Source organism: Carassius auratus, chromosome 7, assembly GCF_003368295.1.
Source record: "Carassius auratus strain Wakin chromosome 7, ASM336829v1, whole genome shotgun sequence".
NCBI lineage: Eukaryota > Metazoa > Chordata > Actinopteri > Cypriniformes > Cyprinidae > Carassius > Carassius auratus.
Genome location: NC_039249.1, coordinates 21,856,592 through 21,882,929, shown reverse-complemented (window position 1 = coordinate 21,882,929; position 26,338 = coordinate 21,856,592). Strand labels below are relative to the sequence as shown.

Sequence of the window (26,338 nt, the reverse complement as noted above, 5' to 3'; positions counted from 1 at the left end):
ATGAAATTATTTTCACAGGAATTAATGTTTAGGCTTGTCGTTTGATTCAGAGATGATGGATTAAAAGATGATCATTAAAGACAAAAGATAAAGAAGTATAAAATTATTGACTCCAGGGGGGGCATGTTGTTAAAAATTCTACTGTACATTGAAATGCATTTGCATAACATGAAATGCATTACTTATGTTGCTGATTGTAACCTTAAAAACAACAATAATCAAGTGAATTTTTTTCTTTTAGAATAATTTGGTACCATCATGACTGTACAGATTTCCTGTTGTAGACCTTGTCGATGAGTCTTTCCTCAGTTGCTGTATTAATTTGCCTCTCATTTCGCTGATATATCCGTTGTGCTGACTGCTGACTGTTATTGTTATTTTTTCCATCTTGTTGGTGGAGCTATGGCCCTTGGCCATTTTAATTGACTGATTTTCTGGCAGAGAGCTCACTGAATCAGAGAGGCAGATTCAATCAGCCGTGCATTCAGCTGAAGCTGGAGAAACCGAGAACGGAAGTGGGGTGGAGGGTGGGTAGTCAGACCTCGGCCAGAGGGTCCAAAAATTATAAAAAAAATTGGAGAACCAGACAATTTTGTTGTTGTTGTTTTCAGTCCCCTTATAGGCCTTTTTTAATTACTTCATGCATTTGTATTGTGTTGTGTGCATTTGTGTCTGCATGGTTATACCCGAGAGACATTTAAACATTAAAGTCAATATGAAATCAAAAGCGATTTTTATTTACTTTCCTAATACACATGGTGTTATTGGACATGCTGCATCCATTCATGCATATTTCAAAGAGAAACTATTTAAACAAAATGTAATAACTTGTACCGCCTCTGCAGTGACTATTCTTTTGACTGACATCACCCACTCCTTTTATTTTTCAACCCTTCCCCTCAAACCACTTTCCCTCACAGAATATCCTGTTTCACTCAGAAATGCATCACATTATGAAAGTAAAATGGGTTTTGAATGCTGCTTCATGTTGGGCAAAGAAGCGCTCTTTGCTACTAAACTGCTTTTGAAAACAGCTACAATGTGTCCTCAGTTGTCATTTTGAGAAATGTAGCCTCATATGATACGTGCTCCATTCCTAAAAAGGCTGCACAAAAGCTGATTTCCTCTAAGCGTTGTAGGTGGAAGACTTTTACATCACCTCTTTTTGCCATCTTGGGTTATTTCAGTTTTTATTTGCAAGAGTGCAAATAAAAGTTGAGGACTTCTGCACTTGAGATGGTTCAGATAGGGCTGGAAAACACACTTGAGCATTATAATGAAATGCCCTCTAATTATTGTCTGCACACGTACAAACATCAGCAAGTTATCTGATTATTACAGCAGCTTATCTGCTGTCCAAGCAGGAATAATATTTAGTCCAGGCATTTCTGTATAACCGATTCAGGAAATACTTAATTGTGGATGGATAATAGCTGTAATGTAAATAGACCTGCTCTTCTAAATCATTGTCTGAATTAGCTACTTTACATTTATGCCAGAGCTGGCAGACTTTGTTCACACAGGAGAAAAATTATCTGATTTTCTGAATGATCATTCAGAATGCTAGTTGACTGATCTATTTTTTTTTCTCTCATTCAGCATGCAGTTGTTGATTTCTAAACATGTCCACATTATTTGTCATAATAACAAGTCATAATAATTAGTTGTTTGTTTAAATTAATTAATTAATTACCTGAGAAAACATTACCTAAATGTTTGCAGTAAGGGGTTTTTTTTTTTTTTTTTTTTTTTTAAATACTTTTATTCAGCAAGGATTTATTAAATTGATCAGGAGTGACAATAAAAAAAAAAAATACAAAACATTTATAACATGACAGAATATTTCTATTTCAAATAAATGCTTGCTATTTCATCAACAACAAAAATCCTAAAAATATAAACTGTATCATATGTATCATATGCTGTTTTCAACACTGATAAGAGGAAGAAATGTTTCTTGAGACGCAATTCTGCATATAAGAATTATTTCTGAAGAACCCATAAGATTAGAGTAATGGCCGCTGAAAAATTGCTTTTAATCTCAATAGTGAATTACATTTTTAAAATAATAAAGAAAACATTTATTTTAAATTATAATAGTGTTTCAGAATATTACAGTTTTTACTGTATTTTGATCAAATAAACATAGCCTTGGTGAGCATAAGAGAATTTCAAACTGTAATGATAAAAACTTCCTAATCATCCGGAAGGAGGAGGCGGGAACCGGCGCACAATCAAACAACACTTTAATTATTCAAAATAAACACAAAACAGCGCACCAGCCCCTCACGGACGACTGATGCATGAAAATAAAAGCAAAACATAAAATATGGCCCAGGCCTGGTCCTCTCTCGTCCTTCACTATAGTCGCTCCAGTTTTATATCCTTCCATCTCCTACGTGGGACTCGATACTGGCGGTGGGGCGCAGGTGCAGCTCATCTCTAGTCAATACACCTGGCCTCACTCCTCGTTCCCACGCCCCCCGGCCCCGCCCCACTCGCCACACAAACATTATATCAACCTCAAACTTTTGAACAGTAGTGTATAGCTTGTCTCGCTCATCCCATTCTTAATAAAAATAATAAGACTGAGGTCTGGAATGACTAAAGCCAGTAGAAGTACTGTGTTCTGTCCCCACAGACCATGACCTGTCCCTGCGTGTCCCTTCCCTTCACCCCTCAGATCCTCTCGGAAACTTTTAGCTTCTCTGAAAATCCCTTTTTCCCTCAAACAGAAAAGCCTCAATCTCTCCGTCCTACATAATTTCTGCGAACAGGATAGCCTATATGTGTCGGCCCTGTAATTGAGTAAATTGCAATGTCTGTCACTGCTGTTTGTTCCATTTGGGCAGACTAATTTGCCCAAGCCCTCCGCTTCAAGGCGCTGGGCTCCTTCAGTTCGCCTGAAAATGAGCCTCGTCACTCACGCTATAGCGTTTGCACAGTACATCATTACCAGATCTGTTTATTGGCACCAACCGGACCAAGGACAAAGAGTAAGATGGACAGCGTGATGTTTATTACGCACTGGCCTGGGCTTTCTTTGCCGTTCTTACAGCCACGGGACATGACAATGAGTCAGTCCTCATATAGCTGGAAATTTGGGTGAAAATGTTTAGGAGCCCAGCCTTAGCATTCTTTTTTTGATCATTGGCGTTCGCTTATCTCCTTTGTTTTGTTGTGTTGATGGATGTCTTTCCAGGCCTCTTCAACCGAAATGTTGTCTTCTGATTGATAGCTGACATAATGAGCCGAAGTATACAGTGAATGCCGACGAGCCGGCGTTTCACTTGTCTGATTGGTTCATGCGCTTCAAACAAAGTGGCCTCTGCGAGCTGTCAGTCACTGTCCCAAGAGACATCACCTGCACTGTTGCTATGGTGATGGCTTAGAAAGGGAGACGTAAGTGAGGCGTTTTTTTATGGTTAGTCCGTGACAGGTTTTCTCAGAGGCTGTGCTGAACAGATCCTCAGAGCTAACATCTGAAAACAAACCATCCGAGTTGTCTCTGAGACGCGTGTGTGTGTGTCTGGGATTGTGTATGTTTCTGTGAGGGGAGGATCTCTGTTTGTTTGTGTGTGTGTGTGTGTGTGAGCACAATCTCAGATCTTTGGGACTTCTAACAGATTACAGGTCGCAGATGTCACGTGTGTCAGCGCTGGGGTGCAATGACAAGGTGAAAAAGTGCAAGCAATGGTGTCTCCGTGGATGACATAAATCACCTACATGAAATGCCTGTCACCTTCCCTCTGTTAGCCATCAATCAGCTCTACACGGAGTGAGATGATGGGCTCAAGCTCTCTTACCCTCTGTCATTCTGTCTGTCTCTATATCTGTCATTTCCTGTCCTCTGATTGGTGTCTTCTCATCATTCTTGAGCTTTCATTCCTCCTTATCTCCTTGTTTCGATCTTTCTGTTTGGATTTCCATCTCTGCAGCCTTCAATCCGTCTTCTTTTTGGCAAATCAGCATTGCTTTTACTTTCATATCTGGACTCTTGACGGAGACTGATAATGTTGTTCTCTTCGACAAAGTCCAGTTTTCTGTTGCCTAAACTTGCTCTGATGGAAAGTCAAATGTCATCATTCATTCATTGACATGTTGTCCCAAAACCGTATGACTTACTTTCTTCAGTGGGACTTAAAAGGAGAACGTGGTTATTGCTTTTTTGCCTCTCGTTTATGATGAATGAGTTCAAGTTTCAGAAAGACTATAAAAGTAGTTCTTCTAAAACCAATAGTTTTGTCTCGGGCTGAAACATCAGTTATTATTGGGCTTTCATCCATACATATTTTTATGCAGATTTTGCGATATTGCATTTAAAAAAAACTCAAAAAACTTTTGAGTGGACGCATCAAGATGCAAATGAAATCTCCAAAATGCATAACCTAGCTTGAAGATTTGTTGTTGTTGTTGTTCTTGTGTGAAAAGCATACATATAAAACAACTGAAATGCATTGCTGAATAAATTCCTGTATGTACATCAAAAAGTGATTTTGCCTTAACCTATTTTGTCTGTGCATTTTGTCTGCCCACGCTAAAATTCTAGTCATTTATTACATTTAATAAAAGATGTTGTTCTCTCGAATGCATTGGATGGAAACACTGATTTATTTGCAAATTGTTTTCCCAATATTTATGCCTTTCTGCATAAATTAGGTCGCAGCTTGAATGAAAACATTCCCCGTATGATCTTTCCCTCCAGTGAGCTGAATCATTGAGATACACCCAAGAACAAGATTAGATTTGTAAATGAATCATACGGACCTGTTTGTTGAACTGGATCAACTGATTCATCGGAAAGATTGGACTCATTCGAAGATTAGACATCTTTACACATGAACCTGCCAAAGAGTTCTGTTCATAACACTAGGTATCAAATTGCTACCGGACACTTCATATGGAAATCTTTTTTTAGGTTCATTTAATTGTGTATGTGTGTGTTTTCTCTCTCTATTTTGGAGCTTGACAAGCCCCAGTTCTCATTCACTTTCATTATAACCAGGATATCTTCAGGAATTCACTTTTTTGCCTTCAACATTGTTGAGCACAAGAGCATTGTTGGAATGGCGTGAGGGTGAATGAATGATGACAGACATTTTGTTTTGGGTGATCTATCCTTTTAAACCAGACATTCAACTTCACTCGCTGGAGAAAGAAAAATGGATGCTAAGGCTATGGGAATTTAAGATAACTTTGTTTCCAAGAACTCTTGATTTATGTTTGCTTCAGTCTTACAGAAGTTCTACCTTTGGATGCCTCAGTGGCTTTGATTATTCATTTATTTATGAACAGATTTAGCCAAACTGGCTTTCATTCCATCATGGGGTTCGACAGAGGTATTGGTATTCACGGCATGCACACAAACAACAGTTTTCTACACAAGAAGCTCCAGATTCATTTCTTAACTGGCTGAATCCAGAACACATTGTCAATCTGGCATCAGGGCAGTTGACCTTTAGCCGCTCTGATGCACCATCAGTGTCCTTCTCAGATCAAGAGGAAATGTATCACACTCTGTCACAACAAAAAGTCCATCAGTGTGCTGCCTATGAGACTTAAATGAAATCTTTGCGGCTGAATAATAACGAATGGTGGCTGAGGCTACGGAAGTATCTCGCAGTCTGTCAGCGCTTTTCTCTCTTCTCAAATGACAGCACGCTGTGCAGATGTGGAGGCACTGCTTGTCTTGTCGCCACGAGGTGCTGTTCCATTGACAGCATTGTTTCAGATGTGATGAAGTGTGAGCGTGGTTTTGGCAAGAAAGGCTTAGCATGAAATGTGTTGGCTTTGTCTGTTAACAGCCCCTTGAGCGTTTCTTTTTTGGTGGGAAATCTATTACTGAACATCGGAGGGGTGGTCTAACTCACTTCCTCCACTCGTTCTTTGTTATACTTGCAAAATAATAATGGGTTTTCTGTAACAATGAAAATTGTCCCTGTGTGAGGATGTGTTGTGGGTGTGTGTGTTTGTTCTACAACTGGAGGCCAGAGACTTGAGTCACTAAAGCGGTGACATAGTCAGAGCTGTCAGTCTCTTCAGGTCGCTCTTATCTAAAAGGCTCTCGCTGTAACAGACTTTGTTACGATGCCTCACTTAGACACAACTCAAACATAATTTTCTATTCAAGCATACTGTTTCTGATCACTTTAACTTGATATGATTCATTTTCTTTCATGCACAGATAATGTGTAGCATATTGTAGAGGTCAATAGTGAACAGATGCACAAGAGTTGTGCAAGGGTGCTTTATATTGATCGAAACTGACAGTTAAAACATTTAGAATGTCACAAAAGATTTATATTTCTTACAAATGCTGTTCTTTTGGCCTTTCTCACAAAAATTATATATATATATATATATATATATATATATATATATATATATATATATATATATATATATATATATAATAAAATGTTAAGAAATCATCATCAATAATAAAGCATCAACACTGACTTCCTAACTGACCCCAAACCTTTAAGTGGTGTCCTAATAATGTTCTTTTTTTGGTTGTTTTTTGGTTGTACAGCTAGCTATTCATGCTCGATAGTTGCAAAAATGCATTATGTTTTTCTCATTTCACATTGTTGCACATCTCTTCCCAGTCTGTCTTGGACATGTTTAGTTCCTGTTTTGATGAAACCCCTCCTTCCGAAAATACAAAATGTGCTCTGATTAGTTAGCTGTCCACGTGCGTTTTGATTGGCGAACTGCAAAGAGGATGTGCCAGACGTGTCACGTCTTTTACCATAGCTGAGACATGGCAACAACATACTACTAAAGGCATTAAATATTGTTCAGAATGTAACTGGGCACTAAAAACTGAATGTTAGTTCATTTATTTGATTATTTTCCTCTTTGTTCTATTTGCTATCCATTACACATGCAGCTCAATGTGTTTGTTTTGCTGTAATGACGACATGGTTTTGTGCTGAGTTTCCCATGAAAGATATCTTGAAAGAAATATGCTTGTTGTTTAAAAAACAGGTATCGGACCTTTGTCTCAGAGGACGCAGGACCCAACACTCTGGTTGCAACGGTGCTGGCCAAGGACCCAGATGGAGATGGGATCACATACAAAATTACAGCAGGCAATGAGGAAGGCAACTTTGTCATCGACAGCCAGAAAGGTGAGACATCCATTTCAGATTTGGAGTTACTCTTTTGATCTCACTGACGGCCGTTTTACGCTTAATGAACATTCACTAAGGAGCTGTGCAGTAGAAAAGCCTTAATTCAGTGGTTTCTTTCAAACTCTTTACATTGCATTGCATCATCTTATACATAAGTCGTTTAACTATTAATGCATTTTTATTGGTAATTAATAATTGAATGTACTTTCACGGTTGGGCGATCATGGCAGGGCAGCTATTCAAACAAAAGTCTTCTTCCATTTTTTACCTTGGACATAATTCAGATGCCCAATAAGTCTTTAGATTTATTTAAAGTATGCTTTTTATGTCCCTTAATTGGCGAGGACAGTAGTACAAAACATGAGACTGGTATAGGCATTAGACTTATGCAGAGCAAACCAAAACTTGTGTTCTAGTGAGAAAACCACAACACAAGCCCATACAGTATGTCACTGCTGCACCACTGCTCAGATCGTAAACACAAGATTTTGTTGTTTATAGAATAAACATTATAGAAAGGCTGAGAGCAGTTAGGATGGGATTTAAAAACACATCATATGATGAGAGTGTGGGTTCCGTCCGGAAAAGAAGACTTTAATCTGAAGGATTCTTAAGGGTTAATTGAAGACACAATGTTTAGTCTGAACATCTGGTAAACGGTAAAATCCAGAATGGCAGGAAAGTGAGGGAAATCAACAGCAACATCTGTTTGAACAGTCAAGAACATAATGTACTCTACCATGTTTTAGATCACACTCGTTTTTAAAATAAAGTACATTTTTAAGTACAGTTTAAAGCTTTAATGTATCAGTTACATTTCAAACCAGTTGAAAAGCTGCCATGTATGATTTTCTTTAATCATATTTACACTTTTATAGTTATTACTTGAACAAACAAGTTATTTGGTACTTTCACATATGCAAAATTAGCCACTTACTAATTATAAAGAGGTAATTATTGTAAAGTGTTTCTTTTGGCAAAACTGTGAAAAGTTATAGTTAAAACACCCACACAAGGATATAACTGTTAATATGAAAACCCGTTTCTGCCTTAGATAAATAAAATTGAGGTAATTTTAGGGGGGAAAACAGGAAAATAAGAGAAAATAAAAACATTGTGAGAAATGAAATCACCGTTCTTATTTAGAAGTCACAGTACTGAATTTATTTTTTATAACTGAGATTGTTTATTTTTATAACTTTATAACATAAATTGGAAATGGAAAATATGAGAGATCCATTTGGTAAGATTTTTATTTGATTATAACAGTATCCTTTAGGAATTCAAATTTCTATTATGAAAATGCAGTGTCTGTTTATCTCTCACAGTTCTGAAGGAGTTTAGTAATCGCTCAGTAAATGTAATAATTATTGGCAACTACAAATACAAATTTATTATCTAGGGATGCACTGAATGTTCAGCAACCAAAATTGTTCAGCTGAAAATAGCAAAAAAATCTATCTCGGTGTTCAGCCGAATAAGCGAAGAAGACAGAATAAATTGTACCGAACAGTAACATGACGATCAAATAGAGGGGCGCACTAATGCAGCAAACATGTCAGCAGTTTGGAGGCATTTAAATTGTCTGAGAAAGGCGACAGCACAGACAGCGGGAGACTGTTTAGCGCTGCATCACATGTTTCCGATGAAAAGAGGAAGGGGTGGTTGTTGCTAGTTACTGTATGATGATTGAAATCATGAAATGGCCTTAAACAATTTGTAAATAATCTGCAGAACGTTATTACGTTCTGTTGTATAATAATACTTGCATGTATGTATTCAAACTGTGCTGCACAAGCTTGGAGCACTTGTTAGCTTGTTGCCTGTCTGCCTGAAGAATCTGAACTGAAGCACTGTTACTCATCAGTTGCTCAGTAACATTTTTATAAGGCAAGGATGTGACAATGTGATTTGTGAGACAGACATTTTTCAAAATTCTTGATCAGAATCATTTATAAATTAGCTGTTGTGAACAAAAATAAGCACTGAGGTCTTCTCGGGGGTTTCCGTCAAAGTAATAAAAGCTCCATTAACATTTATAAATGTTAGTATTGCAATTTTACTGTTCTGTAAAATAATAAAAAAAGACAATAATAACGATAACAATAATTACAAGAAATATATTAATATGTTCATCATAACATTCACACATAGTGTTCAAAATAGGGGTTGCACTGACTAATCCACTAGTCGACTTCAATGCTCTGCCATGCCGCTTTAAGTCTGACGTCGACTAGTCGCTGGTCCTATAGAGGGCGCAACAGGATAAGAAATCTTTGAAGGACTTCCACATTTACGCTCAGTTTCCTAACAGTTAAAATGACAAATAAATGTATACTCCGAAAGCTCCACGAGACATGTGTGAAATATTACTGGATGCTCAAAATTGAACAGGAGAAAGGATGTTTTAAACAGCTTATTGTACAGGTAAATTAATCGCTGTTCTAATCTAATGCACTGCTTCACTGTAATGCACACACATAGGCTACAGACAGTAGATTACGCACAGATCGTGAGCACACAGAATCATTCGGCGCGGAAATATACTGTCAACACTGTTCAGTGATTTCTCAATAAAAATAGTTTAGAAACTGAAAAGTTCAAGCATATATTTCTTAAAAACCAAATCCCACAGCATCACTACTAGTAGAGAAACACTGCCATGTGGAATTAATTCACAGAAGCAATCGGTCCCACTAATGCATTCATATAAATGTAATCTTTACTGTGCTACTTTATCAGTATCTGATTTAGAAAGAGCAGAATTCGGTGAAAAAAAAAACGACCCAAAGACAAAAGAACTGATAAAAATGAGCTGTTATAGGAGCAAAAGCCATGTGGGCAGCACTGCGTCATATACCATAGTTGTGCACAAGGTGTCGGTCACAGCTCTAGACTTATTGGTGCAGAGACTCTAGATAGATGGACTTATATATATATATATATATATATATATATATATATATATATATATATATATATATATATATATATATATATATATATATATATATATATATATATATATATATGTATATATATATGTATGTATATTATGTTGTGGAAAAGTTCATTTATTTCAGTAATTCAACTCAGATTGTGAAACTTATGTATTAAATTAATATGTGTACACACACACACCTACACACACTTATAATACTAACTTATTCAGTTGAAATTGTGCTTAGGTATAATGTCTGCTAGAATGTAAAAAAAAAATCTTCAGTGTTAAGTGAATATTTTTAAATTGTTGTTTTGTAATTTTTTAATTTTTTTTATTTATTTTTATATTTTTAAACAAGACAAACACTAAAACTTGTTAGTAATAAAATTTTCAAAATACGTGGGGAAGATACCCCTTCGGCCCAGTGTTTCATTTTGTTCTGCTTCAGCTTTGGCCAAGAATTTTCATTTTGGTGCATCCCTTTTCTCAGTTCCTCAAAGTAACAGCATTTGCTTAACAGCTCATGACTTAATTGTTGCACGCTACTCAACAGTGAAAGAGCTAGACATGTTTTGATTGATTGCATTTTGATTGAAGTAGATCGGTCGTAAGATACGGACTTCACTTATCCTTCTCACAAAATATGTTTGCTGCTTACATTCACAGTGCTCCAATTTAGTGCTCCATTCAGGTGATTCAAACATGTACCGCTTCATTGGAAGCACTGCGGTTCCTTGAAGAGTGTCTCTGTTGATTCCCTTCCCCGCATATTCCTCCTTTTCTCTCCTCTCAAGATCAAAGCGTTCCTTTATTGCCCCTTCTACGGCTCATCAGATCTCCGTCTCTACTGATATTCCCTCTATCATTCGTTAGAGCCTCTCCCCCATTAGGTTGTTTTTGTTGGGGCGAATAAGGGCCTAGGCGATTGTGCTTGTTGTTAATTTACTGTAACCTACAGAGGAATGCACTCGGTTTGATTTAATAACCCTTTAAGGATTCAAACAGCAAAGTCAATAAGATGATCAGGCCTTTTGTATTAAAGACATAAATACAAAGACTGCATCCGGTGCGTGAAGGATGTATTTACCTGCACGGCGGCATAGTGTTTACACTGATAATCAGCCAGATCAACGGCAGCACACAGCACCTGCCAAGCGTTTTTATTTTCCTCTGTTATTTGTAGTGTTTAGATTTTTCTTTGTCCCGCTTAAAGGCCTCATGTTAAACAAGGTTTCATCCGAATGGTTGGCAATGAGGAAATGCATTTCAAAGAAGAAAAGACTGCCAGAAAATATATTTGGCTGACAGACTGTTAAATTAAATTAGAATGTTGTGGAAAAGTTCATTTATTTCAGTAATCCAACTCAAATTGTGAAACTTATGTATTAAATTAATTCAATGCACACAGTCTGAAGTAGTTTAAGTAGTCTTTTGTTCTTTTAATTGTGATGATTTTGGCTCACATTTAACAAAACCCCACCAACTCACTATCTAAACAATCAGCTAATCAACTCAAAACACCTGAAAAATGGTCCCTCAGTTTGGTTCACTAGGCTACACAATCATGTGGAAGAATGCTGATCTGACAGTTATCCAGAAGACAATCATTGACACCCTTCACAAGGAAGGTAAGTCACAAACATTAATTGCCAAAGAAGCTGGCTGTTTACAGAGTGCGGTATCCAAGCATGTTAACAGAAAGTTAAGTGGAAGGAAAAAGTGTGGAAGAAAAAGATGCACAATCAAACAAGGGAACCGTTGACTTGTGAGGATTGTCAAGCAAAATTGATTCAAGAATTTGATTTTGATTTTGAATTTATATATATAATTTAATCATTTTTTCCTTAAGTCTAGAAATTTTGTTACACCTTTACTATAGTGATTATTTTGACTTATTTTTATTATAGAGATGTTACAACTTTTGATAAAGCTCTAATTGGTTTTCTTTTGGAAATATGTTTCTAATTCATCCTGAATGCATTTATGACTAAAGCATATCTGTGTGTGTCAAAATTGTGATTAAAATTAAAATCGCAAAATTGATAAAAGAAATTGCGATAGTACTCAGAAGCTAAATTGTTAACTTTATTTATTGAAAGAACTAGGTCTGTGTGATATGGACAAAAAAAAAAGAAAATAAAAAAAAAATAAGTTATTAAGTTAATTATTTTTATTTTTTTGCAGTGGGCCGCTCAAACATATGTGTTTGGTTGTGTGGTCCGCGAGTTGAAAAAGTTTGGGAACCACTGAGTTAGGCTATATAGTGTAGCAGTTTGAAGGCTACACATGGTAATAAAAGCGCTGTTTAGACACACTGCAGCAGAAGAGTGCTAAGGGATGCACAGAGGTAGCCTAATTCACACAAGCTCTCTTTCTCACTTTCTCTTTCTCTGCGTGTCTCTGTCTCTCTCAATCTCTTTCTAATAACTTAATAACTGCCTTAGAATGCTATCAGCATCTCAAGCCTCCATTACCAGCTTTATGTTTTAAATTATGTTTTGGAACTAGCAAAAGAGGCATTGGATGAGATGCTGAATAAATAATCATATTCAAAATAGTGATTTAAGTCCAAAAACCAGACAAATCCCTATAAATATATCGTCTGATTGATGATTTGAGGTGTGGTAACGTCTTCTGTCGTGGCCGCATCACGGCTGTGCATTATTTTCTAATAGCCTAATTCACCGGCTATTAGTCAATTATTCCTTACACACACACAAAACGGTTCTTTCTGGTTCTCGAATCTGATTGGCTGGTAGGAGTACGATGTTAGAGTCCAACAGAGCTCCTCGACCTCTTCACCCTTAGTATCACTCCGCTTGGTGAAGTTGCTGTATGTAATGAGGTTCTTGTGTGGGAAGGAAGAGGACAGGGTCGGCTTGACTGCTGAAGGTGGCTTTTATTCTCATATTTTCAGTCTAAAACAGATCGAACAGTACAAAAACATAAACACATTCATGTAATAACTTTCACTTCATCGAGGTTCCAGCTCAGTCAAGGTCCCACCAGTCAGCAGTCCTTTTCTCTCTCACACACTCCTGTTTCTCCTGGCATTATATACTCTCTCCAAGCAAATTACTGAAACAAGACACAGGTGTTGGTTATTTGCGTTTAACCCTCTGGAGACTAAGGGTATTTTTAGGGCCTGGATAAGTTTTGTCATGCCCTGACATTTGTGCTTTTTTCAGTTTCTTATAAACATCTCACTCACCGTTCGTCTTCCGACTCTCTCTCCCGCTGCAGACTTCGCTGAACCATTGCCCCCGTTGCCACACCATATTTCTCACAACATTTAGGGTTAGTGTCATGGCAGACACCGAAATCTACGATAGTTTTAGAAATAATGCTGTTTTGTGTCACAAAATGAACGAGAATGTGCTAGCTTGGATGTCAAATATGCGGTTTGTTAATAAAGATAACGTCTGTTTTAAAAGTGATTTGTTCGCGAACCGGACATCACTAGACCCAGAAGAGAAGACAGTTCTTAATAATGTCATAGTTTTTGTTATTTTTTGTAGTTTCAACAAATTCCCTCTGATGTCACATGGACTACTTTGATGATGTTTTTATTACCTTTTTGGACATGGACAGTATACCGTACATAGATTTTCAATTGAGGGACAGAAAGGAATAAATCTAAAATATCTTAAACTGTGTTCCAAAGATGAACGGAGGTCTTAGGGGTTTGGAACGACATGATGGTGAGTCATTAATGACGTAATTTTGATTTTTGGGTGAACTAACCCTTTAAACTGCCAACTTTAGATTTAAATCTGTGGTGGAAGGAAGTATTTCTGTACAAAAGAGGGCTTGTAAAGATACTCCATTGTTGTTTGTAATTTATTTACACAGTTGTGCCATTAAACTGTTGTATAAACACAATATCACACTCATAGAAGTTACCTACGGCCGAATCACAGCCATGCCGATATATATATATATATATGTGTGTGTATATGTATATATATAATATACATTAATTAGTGTTTCAACATAAATGTTTTATCAGCTAAGAAGATCAGCACTTTTAGAGTTCATCCCAATATCTGATGTGAGTATACTGTATTGTTATTGTATTGAAACAGTTGCCTCTCAGGTCTTTCTGAGTGATCAGCTGTGTCTACAATAAGCAAATCTACATCCCCTCCAGAAGTCAGAAATCTGCTAGTGAGCGATGCCTCATGGTACCATCACAGAGAAGCTCAAAATCACTTTCCAGAACATTCTCGTTCCCCATTCCTGGCTGGTGGAATGATCTTCCAATCCCTATCCGTAATGCTGAATCCCTGGCAATTTTCAAGCGACAGCTGAAAACTCATCTCTTTCAAAGCTACTTGACTTCATCATCATAAAACATTTAAAAATTATTTATTACTTCTCTTTCTAGATTGTACTTATTTAAACAATGACTAAAACTTGGCATTACAAGCACTTCCTGTGTCTGTTTGCCTCTTTAAGAATAATCATTTTGTATCCCCAGTTGTAATTCACTTTGGATAAAAGCTTCTGCAAAATGACTAAATGTAAAATGTCACCAGACTTATCAGAAAGCTCTACATGTTGCATCAGGACAATAACCCAAAACACCCTGCCAGTTCAGGCAAGGAGTTTATCAGGGCAAGAAATGTAAAGTCTTAGATTGCCCAAGTCAGTACCCAGATTTAAATCCGACTGAACATTAATTTCACGAGCTGAAGAGGAGACTAGAGACAGGAACTCCCCAAAACATGCAACAGTTGGAAATTACTGCATTAAAGGCTGGAAAAGCATTTCAAACATAAGACCAAGGGTCTGGTGATGTCTATGGGTTGCAGACTCACTGCTCTGATTGCACGCAAGGGATCTGCAACAAAATAATAGCTTTTAATCTTTTACATCTGCCATAAATTCAACTATTCCAATATTTATGCTAACATCAGATAGCAGGATAAACTCTAAAAGTGCTGTCCTTTTTATTTGGTAAAACATTTATGTGTTGAAACAGCTAATAATAAAATGTTACATTCTGTAGTTTCATCTCATATTCATCTTTTAATCAAATTGCAAACATCTTGACTCCACTGCAAACAGAGCAGTTTTATGGAGGGCACTATATCACTAGCTTTCAATAATAAAACAAATGTGGTGTTATTACCAACTGTGTTTTAAACTGACCACCCATTTTCTAAATTTTTACTATGTGTTTCTCTAAAGCTAAATGGTTTTCATGCAATATGGCAGGGAAGAAAAATCTTTCTGAAGATGAAAAGCATCTAATAGTGCAACGTCTTGCAAAAGGCATGAAAAGATTATTGAGATTATTACAGAGATTATCAAACTGACCAAAGATTGAATTAGTCAGAGCGCAGAAGAACTTGATCAGATAAATTGCCAAAATTGCTAATGAAAAGAAGTACACATCAATGACTTGTCAATGTTAAATGACTTGTCAACTTGTCAAGTGCTGTTCGTTTGAACTTTCAGTTCTTTGAAGAATCCTGAAAAAAAGTCACGTTTTACAGGAAACATAATTTACATTGCAGTAATATTTCAAAATATTACTGTTTCTGAAAGCAGATCAAATAAATGACAAATGCAACCTTGGTGAGACCGAGAACATAGACAGACAGACAGACAAAGCAAAACTTGCTAACCCCAAACTTTTGAATCTCGTGTAGGTTGTATTAATGAATTTACCTAAATGAATGAACTCCCAGTAATTTTGTATGCCTAAACAGTGTTATTCTCATCAACAAAATTACTGGGAGTTCATTCATTTAGGTAAATTCATTAATACAACCTACACGAGATTCAAAAGTTTGGGGTTATATATATATTATTATTATTATTTTTTATTATTATTATTTTTTGCTTTATCAATGGCTGATTCTAGCATTTATAAAATTCTATTTTAGACTCACTAATGCCAGTTACTGTGTTTAAACAAGACTTGCATTTTATAATTTTATATATTTTGAGTGCAAACACACACACACAAACATATATATATACATATACATATAATGCATATACATACACACACACACACACACACACACACACAGTATGTCCATATTTAGGGTATTTGGTTGGCTGTAGCTCACGGCGGGCATGACAGTGATGTAAACTGGCATAAAGAGAAAGCCACTGGCATGCCCCTCACTCTTATGTACATTTGCTTGTAGAAACATCTTCTCTATCTCTGGTGTGTGCTGATATGTCCTGGATGCCTCTTCCATCTGTGTCCTGTTCTAGATTCCCCCAGTGTACTACATACTAATTGTAATAGACACTTCCGGCTCAAGGACAGATAAATCACACGCGGATCATTACTGAAATGTCTGTTTCCTGAGCTGCCAGTTTGCCAATATTTATAATCCCAGCTCAAGCTCTTTATTTAATTTTGTGTGTATCTCTGTTTAAAATCATTGGCGGCGATGCATACCATAGCAATGGTTTGAAATGGTGGTTTTGAAAAAAGCTTTACTCAACTGATTACCCTGTGGCTGTCATAGCCTGCAGTTGATACAACTGTCGAGAGAATAAAGCTAGAACCTGTGACAAGTCTCCTTAAAGCACAAAATCCAAGCAAACACACTCATTTCAGCCCCGACCAACATTTGGAAAGGGAGCTAGTGCGGCTAGGGGTGTTCAGATTGAATTAGAATTGATTACATGTTCTTTTTCCCCTGAGTTGTGCCACAAAAGGACTAGTGTTATGCATTAGAATCAATTCAAGAAACTAGGGTACATGTGATTTCCCTCCTGCCAAGTCTGTGTCAGTTGATGTGCTGGTTTCTTTAATGTCCCTTTGCTGCTAGCTGGAGATAGCAGTCATCTAGCTCTTTAGATTATGAATGCAGACCTGAATGCAGCAGAGTCTAATTCGCTGTCCTGAAAGAGATGGCGCTGCATGGTGTACCGCGGAGGGTCACGTAGGAGCTGAGTCTGGCTGGCTCTGCAGATAAGTCACAGTGTATGAAGCATAATGATATCCCTGGCACATTTGCAACAACATAGATTCATCCATAAAAACACACAATATATACAGGATTTTGCATAGTACAAGCCTCAGGAATGGTAAATATACTCATCATTGCCTTGGAGGTCAGAAACATCTTCTCTGCATTATGAATGAGGGCTGAGAGATCAGTCTTCGTGGCTCCATATGTATTCATCAAGACCTACAGTATGTCATTTACAAACTTTCATGTAAGAAATAAGAGTCAAATGCAGTGTACGGAAAGAATGCAGCTCAGGCTCCCTGAGAAGCACATTTTATCTATTTAGATGCGATTGCATTAAAAATGTGTTGAACTAATGAGGAATCAGTTGCTAATTTATAGAATGCACTGAGGTTGGATGGAGTTTGAGTGGGATTTATGCAAGGGTAATGGCCAATTAAATGTTGCTATAATTGTTTGCCTGTCACCCCACACAGGATTGATCCGTCTCCGCTCCAGCCCATCTCCTAGACTTCAGGGAGTAAAGTACATCCTGAATGTAACGGCAACAGATGATAACGCCTCTGGTGGGCCGCAGTCACTCTCCGCCATCGCCCAGGTCATTGTAGGAGTTGACGATGTGAACAACAACAAACCTGTGTTTGAAAAGGTACTGTGTATAAAAAAAAAAACATCTATCTGCATTAATCTATATACTATCTCTATGCATGTCTGTTAATTCACAGTGTAATTATCTATTTTCTTATATAAATCACATATATGAATCCTACATATAAAGTTAAATTACAGTAAAATGCTACAAATAGCAATTAAACATTTAAAGTGATTTTTATTTGTAAGTTTTCTGAAAGGTCTTTGTTTTAGGAAGTTGAGTTTGTCCATCGCTTCTGACATTTTAGTTTCAGATTTGAAAGGACCATCGAGGAATAAGAATATAAAGTGCGGGACTTGATTAATGTTAAAAGAGTCATCAACAGTGAAAAGCCACATTACAGGATTTTACTTGCACTGAATTACATGTTTATTAAGGCAAAAGCTGTAGTTAATGGTGTGTTAATACCGAGAATTGGACCTTAATAAACCTGAATATATAAAAGTAAACTCTGAATATATATTTCTGATTCTTGAATATTTTTGTTTGTTTGCTTTTATTCAGAATAAACTACATACTCAGGTTTTATGAATACATGTTAATTTATAATAATTTAATCTTTGGCCTATATATGTTCCTAGATTTTGGCCAAGAGGAGGCAAAATAATTGCCTTCCTTTTAAACAATCTTTTCATCAGGGCCCACCTATTCTGCTTTCGATTGCCGTTTCTCTTCGTCTGAAGATTTTGGAATAGAGCATTTGTCTTCCCTCTTTCTCTCGCCTATTCTCTCTCTATATTGTCTCTTTAGTTTTCTCTCCAATTGATCCACTCCCACTTTTTTTTTTTCTCTCTCATGAGATATTATTAGCAAAGCAACCTGGGCTGCTGCTTGATCAGCTGTAGACTTTTAATTAAGTGTTTGAAATATGTGCTGATTCATTATGGGTCCGCTTGCTTCCTGATGTCTCAAGTAAATATGGGTTGAGTGCAACACTGAAGATATTTAGAGGGTCTTAATCTCCACAGGCTGCGCAATGAGGTGAGGAGATTCTTGGCCGTGGGCCGACGTTTAGTATTTAAAAACTTCTCTTCAGGTCTGTGGAGTATTTTGTTTGAGTTTCTCTTGGCAGGGTGTGAAGTAAATTAGCATTCACTGAGACGCAAGACATCTCTTTAGTTTTGGAGCCAGCACGGGGAAGCCAATGTGGCAGTTCTTGCTCCGTTGAAAGACCTCCGAGCCAGACTTCTCAAAATGAAATAAAGCATTTATGCCACTGCTCAGCTAGATATTTTAACCCCATTCTGTTTTTGCACTCATTCTATTCTTTGCACGCTTTCTATTTATCCTTTTCTGTGCCATTCTAGCTTCCTAAAATACCTTTATCCATCCTTTTTAAGTGAGAAAAGAGGGTTATAACTAAGAAGTAAAGTTTTTTTCCTGAACCTCTTCCCATTCCCCTGTCATATCTGCGTTCTGGAATACCAAACTGTTCCTGTGGATGTGTGAACATCAGTGCTCATGGATCTCTGCTGAGAAGCGCTCTTACTCGTAGGCCCATGGCATGTGTGTTTTACTGACAGCTTTCTGGAGGTTTTTGAGATGGACTCACAAGGGATACAAGGCTTGATGTTTGCACTTCTGACCTTATGGGATTTCACGCTCACCTGACTGATTGAACAACACAGAGTTAGCGGCCGGGTATTAGCTAGCTGCAGGATGAAAGAGACCATCACAGAGAGGACTGGGTCCCCTGTTATTAATTAGGTGTCAGAAGTGGCCATCAAAGGAGAAGTTGGTGGACTGATTTGGGAATTGTCACCACGTGTTTTAAAGGGATTTATATACTGTATTCTTCCAGAGTCTCATCTAACCTCAGCTATCTTAAGCTGAGCAAACTAATGATGAAAGGAAGGCAGCGCTCTCTCTATTTTTTGTGATTACGCACACTCATACACGCGTGTGCGTGGATGAAGAAGGTGTGTGGGTGGTGGAGCATGGCTGAATTATCCAGGCTTATTCCAGACGTCTCCAAAGATTCAGTGGGATGGAATTGATTCAAGGGCGCTTCAATTATAATACAGAGATGAATCTCAACAGTACCAAAGAGATAAGGATTAATACGCCTCCTCTCCCTTTCTTCATACCGTCAATGTGCATCCACTCCGTAATGCTTACTGCTTTTCTTATTCATCTCTCTTATTTCTTTCAATTGCTTCATTTATGTTACTTTTAATTACTTGCTTTTAGTAATGATCCATATTCACTGCGCGTATAGTACCAGCTCCTTGGCCCTTTTTTATTATTAGAGCACTTATAACTTACATAAGTAGGCTATAATCAGTGAAATTATATTCATTGATTTTGACTATGAGCATTTTGTCCATATACTGATGATTAAAATTGTGCAGTGCATTGTAGTGTCAAGGCTTAATAATCACAATTTTTATCATTTCTTTTTGCATCTCAGAGATCTGGGTCAGTAAGCCAAATGTTTCAAAGGTTCAAACTCTGGAAGCAATGATTCATAAGGTTCAGTGGTGAACTCTGTAGCAGTAGTTCTCCCGTTGCTCCAGGGTGACCATATTTGTAATAAGCATATTTTTAGTATGAAAGTGTCTTCTACCTTCTCCTATTATGATTTGTTTTGAAGTGCTAATTCCAGTACTTTTGTGTTTGTTTGGTCTTGTGTTCTCATTTTTTGGTACAGTATGTGCTTCTTTTAAAGTAGTTTACCATTGAATTGAAAATAAACATTTTGCCATTTTTGAGGAGTTGCACTGGAGACCAATATTACCAGGTGTAAACAATAATTGTCTCAACTGACCTTTTGTGATCTGATCACCCAAGACAGATCTTAATACAAGGGTAAAAAGCCCTTTTAAAATTGGGTTTACTCACTGTACATCTTTCTTTTCTTTCTCTGTTTTCCCTCTTACAGTGTGCGGAGTATAAAGAGAAGGCATCAGTTCTGGAAAATAAGCCAGCGGGAACATTTGTGCTGCAGGTCCATGCAGATGATGCTGATGAAGGAGCCAATGGAAAAGTCACATATGGTTTTATGCATAAAGACAGCACTGTTCCTGCCTTCAGCATTGATCCAGAAACAGGTAACAATTGAAGCTATTTTATTCATTGAGCTTATTTTTGGTTGAATGTATACTCAATTACTGTACTGGGGGCATTAAAGTAGATGTCTCCATTGTCATTCCTTTCAAAATAATCAGATGTCGTTGAAACAGTCACATTTAGTTACTTTTTTTTTAACACAACCTTTTTAATGTCTCATTAAGCGCACTCTCTTGTAATGTCATGCATTCACTGTTGACTATTTCACTTTCTCTCCCTCTCTTTCTCTCTTGCAAAGAAATGTAAGCCTTGAAGTATTTTCATGAATTCAAAGTTGAGTTTAATTCACTTTAATCATAGGCTTTCAAAACGTGCCAACTCTCAAAGGAAGAGAAAAGACAGCATTTAAATGTGTCGTCTCAAGACCCCTTTTTAAAGAAATGGAATGCTTTATGAAATGTAACTGTTCATTGGACATCAATCAGTGTGTCTTTTATAGAGGAGAATAAAGAGAGAAAATAGGAATGGATTGCAGTGGGAGAAACGTGAGGCACATTTGCGATGACTTCTTAAATGCAAATGGGGGGCCGTTGAGAGATTTGACTCTCTGAACTCCAGCACAAAAATGAAGGAATATTTTGCAGAAATCTGCTATATAATGTTGTTTGCTTGGTTTCAAAAGATCATTTTATTTTGCACAGATCTGCTAAATAATGTTGTTTGCTTGGTTTCAAAAGATCATTTAATTCCTTTTATATACGATTAAATAGAGATCTGACCTTACTGTGGACAACAAAATTGAATTATCTGTAGTACTGTGAATATATGTATTAGAATCTGATGAGTGAAGAGAAGCTCAGTGGTAACAGAGGTACTTTTTCAGGTGTTATCGTAACTGCTATGACGTTTGATCGGGAGAGGCAGAGAGAGTATGCAGTAACAGTGACGGCCACGGACCAAGCGGCGGACCCCCTCATAGGCATCTGCCAGCTCAACATCCTTATCCTCGACGAGAACGACAATAGCCCCAAATTTGAGAACTTGCGCTACGAATGTGAGCAATGACCACCTTTTTAACATTTTTCATATCTGTTGGATTATACAAATAAGTATAGGCATTAAGTGTGGATAAATATCTATGCTGATCCAAGTTGCTTTAAATATTTTCCTAACCAGGTGCTGTGCACATCATACACGGAAATGAGACGAGATGCGACAGTCAAACACAAAACACAACCAATTAGAGGCTGAAGAGTGTAAAACTAAAACACATGTCTTACATTTTCAAGCTTATACAGAATATATGCTTATTATGATTTTCCATATGGTGCTTGATGGATTAATCACACAGTGTCTGGACCTAGTTGAATAAATGCAGCCAATAAACTTAAAAAGATCCAAGAAGTTATAAAGACATCATAAATTGAATCAAATGGATTCATCCAAATCATGTGTAAAAATATGATCACTTTATATGATCAGCGGATTTCATGTCAAATTTTATTTGCATATAAACACAAGTGAATAGAGCCAAAGTTGAGGAGTAAATAGTTACATGTAGCAGAATTACGAAATATAATAACAAAATAAGTGCAACTGTTATCAGTTACAGTTACTAAGAAAAAAAGTGTTATTAATTAAATTATAGTCAGTTACTTTGTGTTGTGAATATTTTTACACACATGCAGATTTGAGTGATTTCTTTCCCAAATTGCATTCACTGCTTCAAAATTATGAGAGACCAATGTTTCAGGACACATAATACTACACATGCTTATTCAATAATTGTTTTATTTGGGTTTATGTATGTGCTTAATTTTTTTAAAGATTAACCGTGTTTTTTGTTTTTGGTTTTTTGTAATTTGTCAATCTGTCCAAAAACAGATTTCCAAACTTTAACTTATGATTTGTATTTAACCACATAACAACCACATAACAAATAAAAATAGGTGCTTAAGTCTTATTTTGTGGTGGCTGTGCTTTAAAATGTAATTATTACACTCTTAATTCAAGTGAAGAAGGATTTTGAAAGTCTGACAGTTATCAGTTTTGGGTACTACTGTTTTTAACCCCGTCTGATTTAATTTTGAAGAGAAATCTAATGTAATCAGTTACATTAATAAGGTTACTGAATTAGTTACACCACTACACATACTTAAATAGGGAAACTTAATATTTCATCTATTACATTTGCGAAGTAAACTTCCCAACTGGAGAGAATAAAACTCTGATTAACATAAAGGGTATTGTCACTTTACCATATCAAATCAGGATGGGACACAGTGTTTGTGATGATTTAGTCTGTTTTTAATTAGTGAACTTCTGTCAACTGGTCAAAAAAGTCATTTTCCTCACACATGCACAACTCCACATCACAGAACTATATATCAAACTGATTTAGAAATGAATTTATTTTGGTGAAGAGTTTTCAAAGTATCTTGCCCTTTGCAATTTCACAGATAGGATCAGAGGATATGATAGTTATCAAAGCTTTTCATCTAATTATGCACCAGCAGGAGAGTGTTTCCAGTGCATGTTAAATAATCAGAGCCTCCCCTCTAACAGACTTCTTACGCGAAGACACCATGATCGGGACCAGTTTTCTGCGAGTGGCTGCGCATGATGATGATTATAGCACGAACGCGGCCATCACTTACTCCATGTCTGAAGAGCAGCCGGAGTATCTGCGAGTCAATCCACTCACTGGCTGGATCTACGTAAACCAGCCAATCTCGCAGGTCAGTCCTGCTCCAAACAGCCAAGTGGAGTCCTGTTGAAATACTGAGTTCTATGTATGTTTGGATGCTGCATGCGGCCAAGAAGTTGCATTTTAAAAAGCAAGTTTCAGACTTGAACTTTCTCAGGAATAGTTCCCAGCCTTCATAAAGGGCAGGAGTTCGAGGTGCGTGGAAACCGATCCAAAATTGCACTTGCAACATGAATATTGTATAGTTCGTGTGAGTTTTACGTTTTAAGATGCAGCGGTGTGAATGATTTAGCAGGTCCACAAGTTTCTCACAGCTCTCCGCTCAGATGATTGATTGGGTGGTAACAAGGTCTTTTACAGATTCGGTCTGTTTTTGTAAAGTCGGTGACAGTACAAAAGACTTGTTTAAGCATTAATAGTGATTATTGATGGGCTGTTTGTGTGTGTGAGTAGGTGGTGGGGTTTGAAAGCCACTGATAGCGGACCACCTTTGACAAGAGACCTTTGTAAAACTGTTGCTATGACTACCAAGGTCTTGTGTCGGCTGGTGTTTATGGTGAGGCTTGAGCGTTTGTATATGTTCTTTGTGCGATTACGGAGGGTGGAGGAAAATTGTTTAGCTGTCATTTCACATCATTCGACATGCAGACAGCCTGCTATACGAAGCAGAATGCCGTGAACGCAGACAGCATCGGTGATTTTGCTGATAAGCCCAGGCATCTGCAGTGAGACGACAGTGAATACAGTGATGTATCTATCTGTTGTGTTGATGCACTTGACACAGATCCATTTACAAAGTCATCCTTGGTGTTGTATTGCTTAAAAAAAAACTGAGACAGCTGCATATTTTCACTTTAATACTATAAAAAAAAAAAAGTAAGTGTGCTATTTTAAAGGTGACATACTGTAACATGAAAATCTGACTTGTCATATTTATGTGCTATAATGTGCAACACAGAAATCATGATGGAAAAAAAAAACTACATCAACCCAGTAAATTTTCTTTCAGTAAGACCTTTCTCTGCAAGCTTTTGAAAAAAAAAAAACTATCCACTCAGATTTCACTCCCCCCCGTAACGTAGAAAGGGGGTCTTATTATAATAATACCACCCCTTAATCTTCAAGTTTCCACCCACGGCAAAGCATGCTAACTGCTCTGTTTTTGGCCGCACAGACGAGCACAGGACACTATTTAGACTCCCAGCCTCAGAGGAGACAAGAGAGCAGTGGATTTATTGATTTTTTTACTGTATATTACGCTGCTGCCACAAAGATCTAATATAAACATGCGATTTCTTTCCCAGCCGTGTACCTTCAGAGACATAACCGGCTGCTTTTGTAACTCGTGTGTGTTTTTAACGTAAACTTGTATATTTAACAGTTTATGCGTGCAGTTTTGTATGTAGATTTATTAGTATTCTGTTAAAAATGTGAATAAATGTACTGCTCTCTACACTCTTTGAAACATTAGTATTATCAAAGTATTTAAATATATATTTGTTAAATATATATCTTGAACTAACATGCCAAATTTAATGACATTTCTCTAATATTTTGTAAAAGCTTTTCTTTCATTAATTTATTTGTTATATATATTCAAATATTTCCCCCTGAGCTCCAGTTTGAAAACCATTGTCTCAGTACATTCTCCAATTTTGTAGTTTTTGACGCCTCAATAATTGTGTTGGATTGTTTCCAGAGGACCTACATCAGCAGGCAGATCATCGCTACAGATGGAGGGAATCGGAGCAGTTCGGTCGAGCTGGCAGTCACTATCACCAACGTGAAGAACCAGCCTCCACAGTGGGAGAAGGACAAATATGAGGTCGTCATACCTGAAAACACTGTCAGAGACACTCCAGTTGTGGTATGCACTTAACATAAAGCTAATATATGTAATTTATGGAGATGTATGCCTGCTTTTAACTGCACTTAATGACAAGATCAGAGTCATACAGTATAACAAACAGTGACTGTCAGTGATCCACAGATATTCATTACATCAAGATGTCAATTTCACTTGTGCTAAATATACTGTGAATGAAGGACCGTAAACTGAAAGGCAAAACAAACATACAGCTCCTGCTAAGTGATTTATTACTTTGGCTTTTGAAGCACACCTGTGAGGCACTCCATTAATGAGCGTGTCTTTCATGTGTGCATTGAAGGAATGCTATGATGGATGTGGATAAGTTTTAATCCCACAATAAGGTTGTGGGTATTCCTTGAGGGGCTTGAGTTCCCAGACACTGTCGGCTTTACTGTCATGTACTGGCAGTTACAACTGACAGTCTGTGCTTTCTGCTCGACCACACAGAGTCTTCACACAGCCTGTCACAAATCCACAAGTACACAAAGGCACACATATACACACTCCATTTAAACTAATGGTAAGATGCTGCAAGATTCCAGTCCTCACTTCGAGCTGCGTTTCTCCAGCCCTGCCATGAATCATCTGATTTCACATTTTAAGAACGTTGCTTTCATTACATTCACTATTTAGGAGGTCAGCCAATCGCTGAGTCACTGGATAATTTATGGACAATTCCCTCCCCCCCCCCCCCCCCCCCCCCCCCCGTTTTCATTTGGCTACAAATGCACTGAAAGCAATAATTTGCAGAATTTCCTGGAATACACTTATTGCCATTAAGACCATTATTAATGCAGATGAGCACTTCATGAAGAGCAGCATAAATAAACAGGGCGAGGAGGAACAAAGGGCCAAAAAAGGAAAATAAATAAAAGGCAAAAATAGAGAACTGCACAGAAATAGTGCTTTGCTTTTCTCCTTCTAATTGATCTTGTGTTAAACGTTGTTTGTGTTCTTGCTGGTATAGAAGTAATTGAGCTTATTTAATTGATCTGTTGTGCTGATCTCCTTACACTTGCCCCATTAACAGAGATTCACATCTGTTATATTTAAAGACAGAGACGGAATTCTCCTAG

General features: G+C 37.2%; 1 protein-coding gene across 3 annotated transcripts in view; it reads left to right on the top strand.

The window, feature by feature from the left end:
- The window catches only part of LOC113106222 (neural-cadherin), a 300,806-nt gene that overhangs the window by 156,647 nt on the left and 117,821 nt on the right, over positions 1–26,338 (top strand). For all 3 annotated transcript variants that reach the window (XM_026267912.1, XM_026267913.1, XM_026267914.1), the window contains 6 exons: positions 6,991–7,133; positions 17,501–17,673; positions 20,558–20,726; positions 21,569–21,739; positions 23,251–23,423; positions 25,092–25,259. In XM_026267912.1, coding sequence (XP_026123697.1) covers positions 6,991–7,133; positions 17,501–17,673; positions 20,558–20,726; positions 21,569–21,739; positions 23,251–23,423; positions 25,092–25,259 — 997 coding nt within the window. The remainder of the gene's footprint in view (positions 1–6,990; positions 7,134–17,500; positions 17,674–20,557; positions 20,727–21,568; positions 21,740–23,250; positions 23,424–25,091; positions 25,260–26,338) is intronic.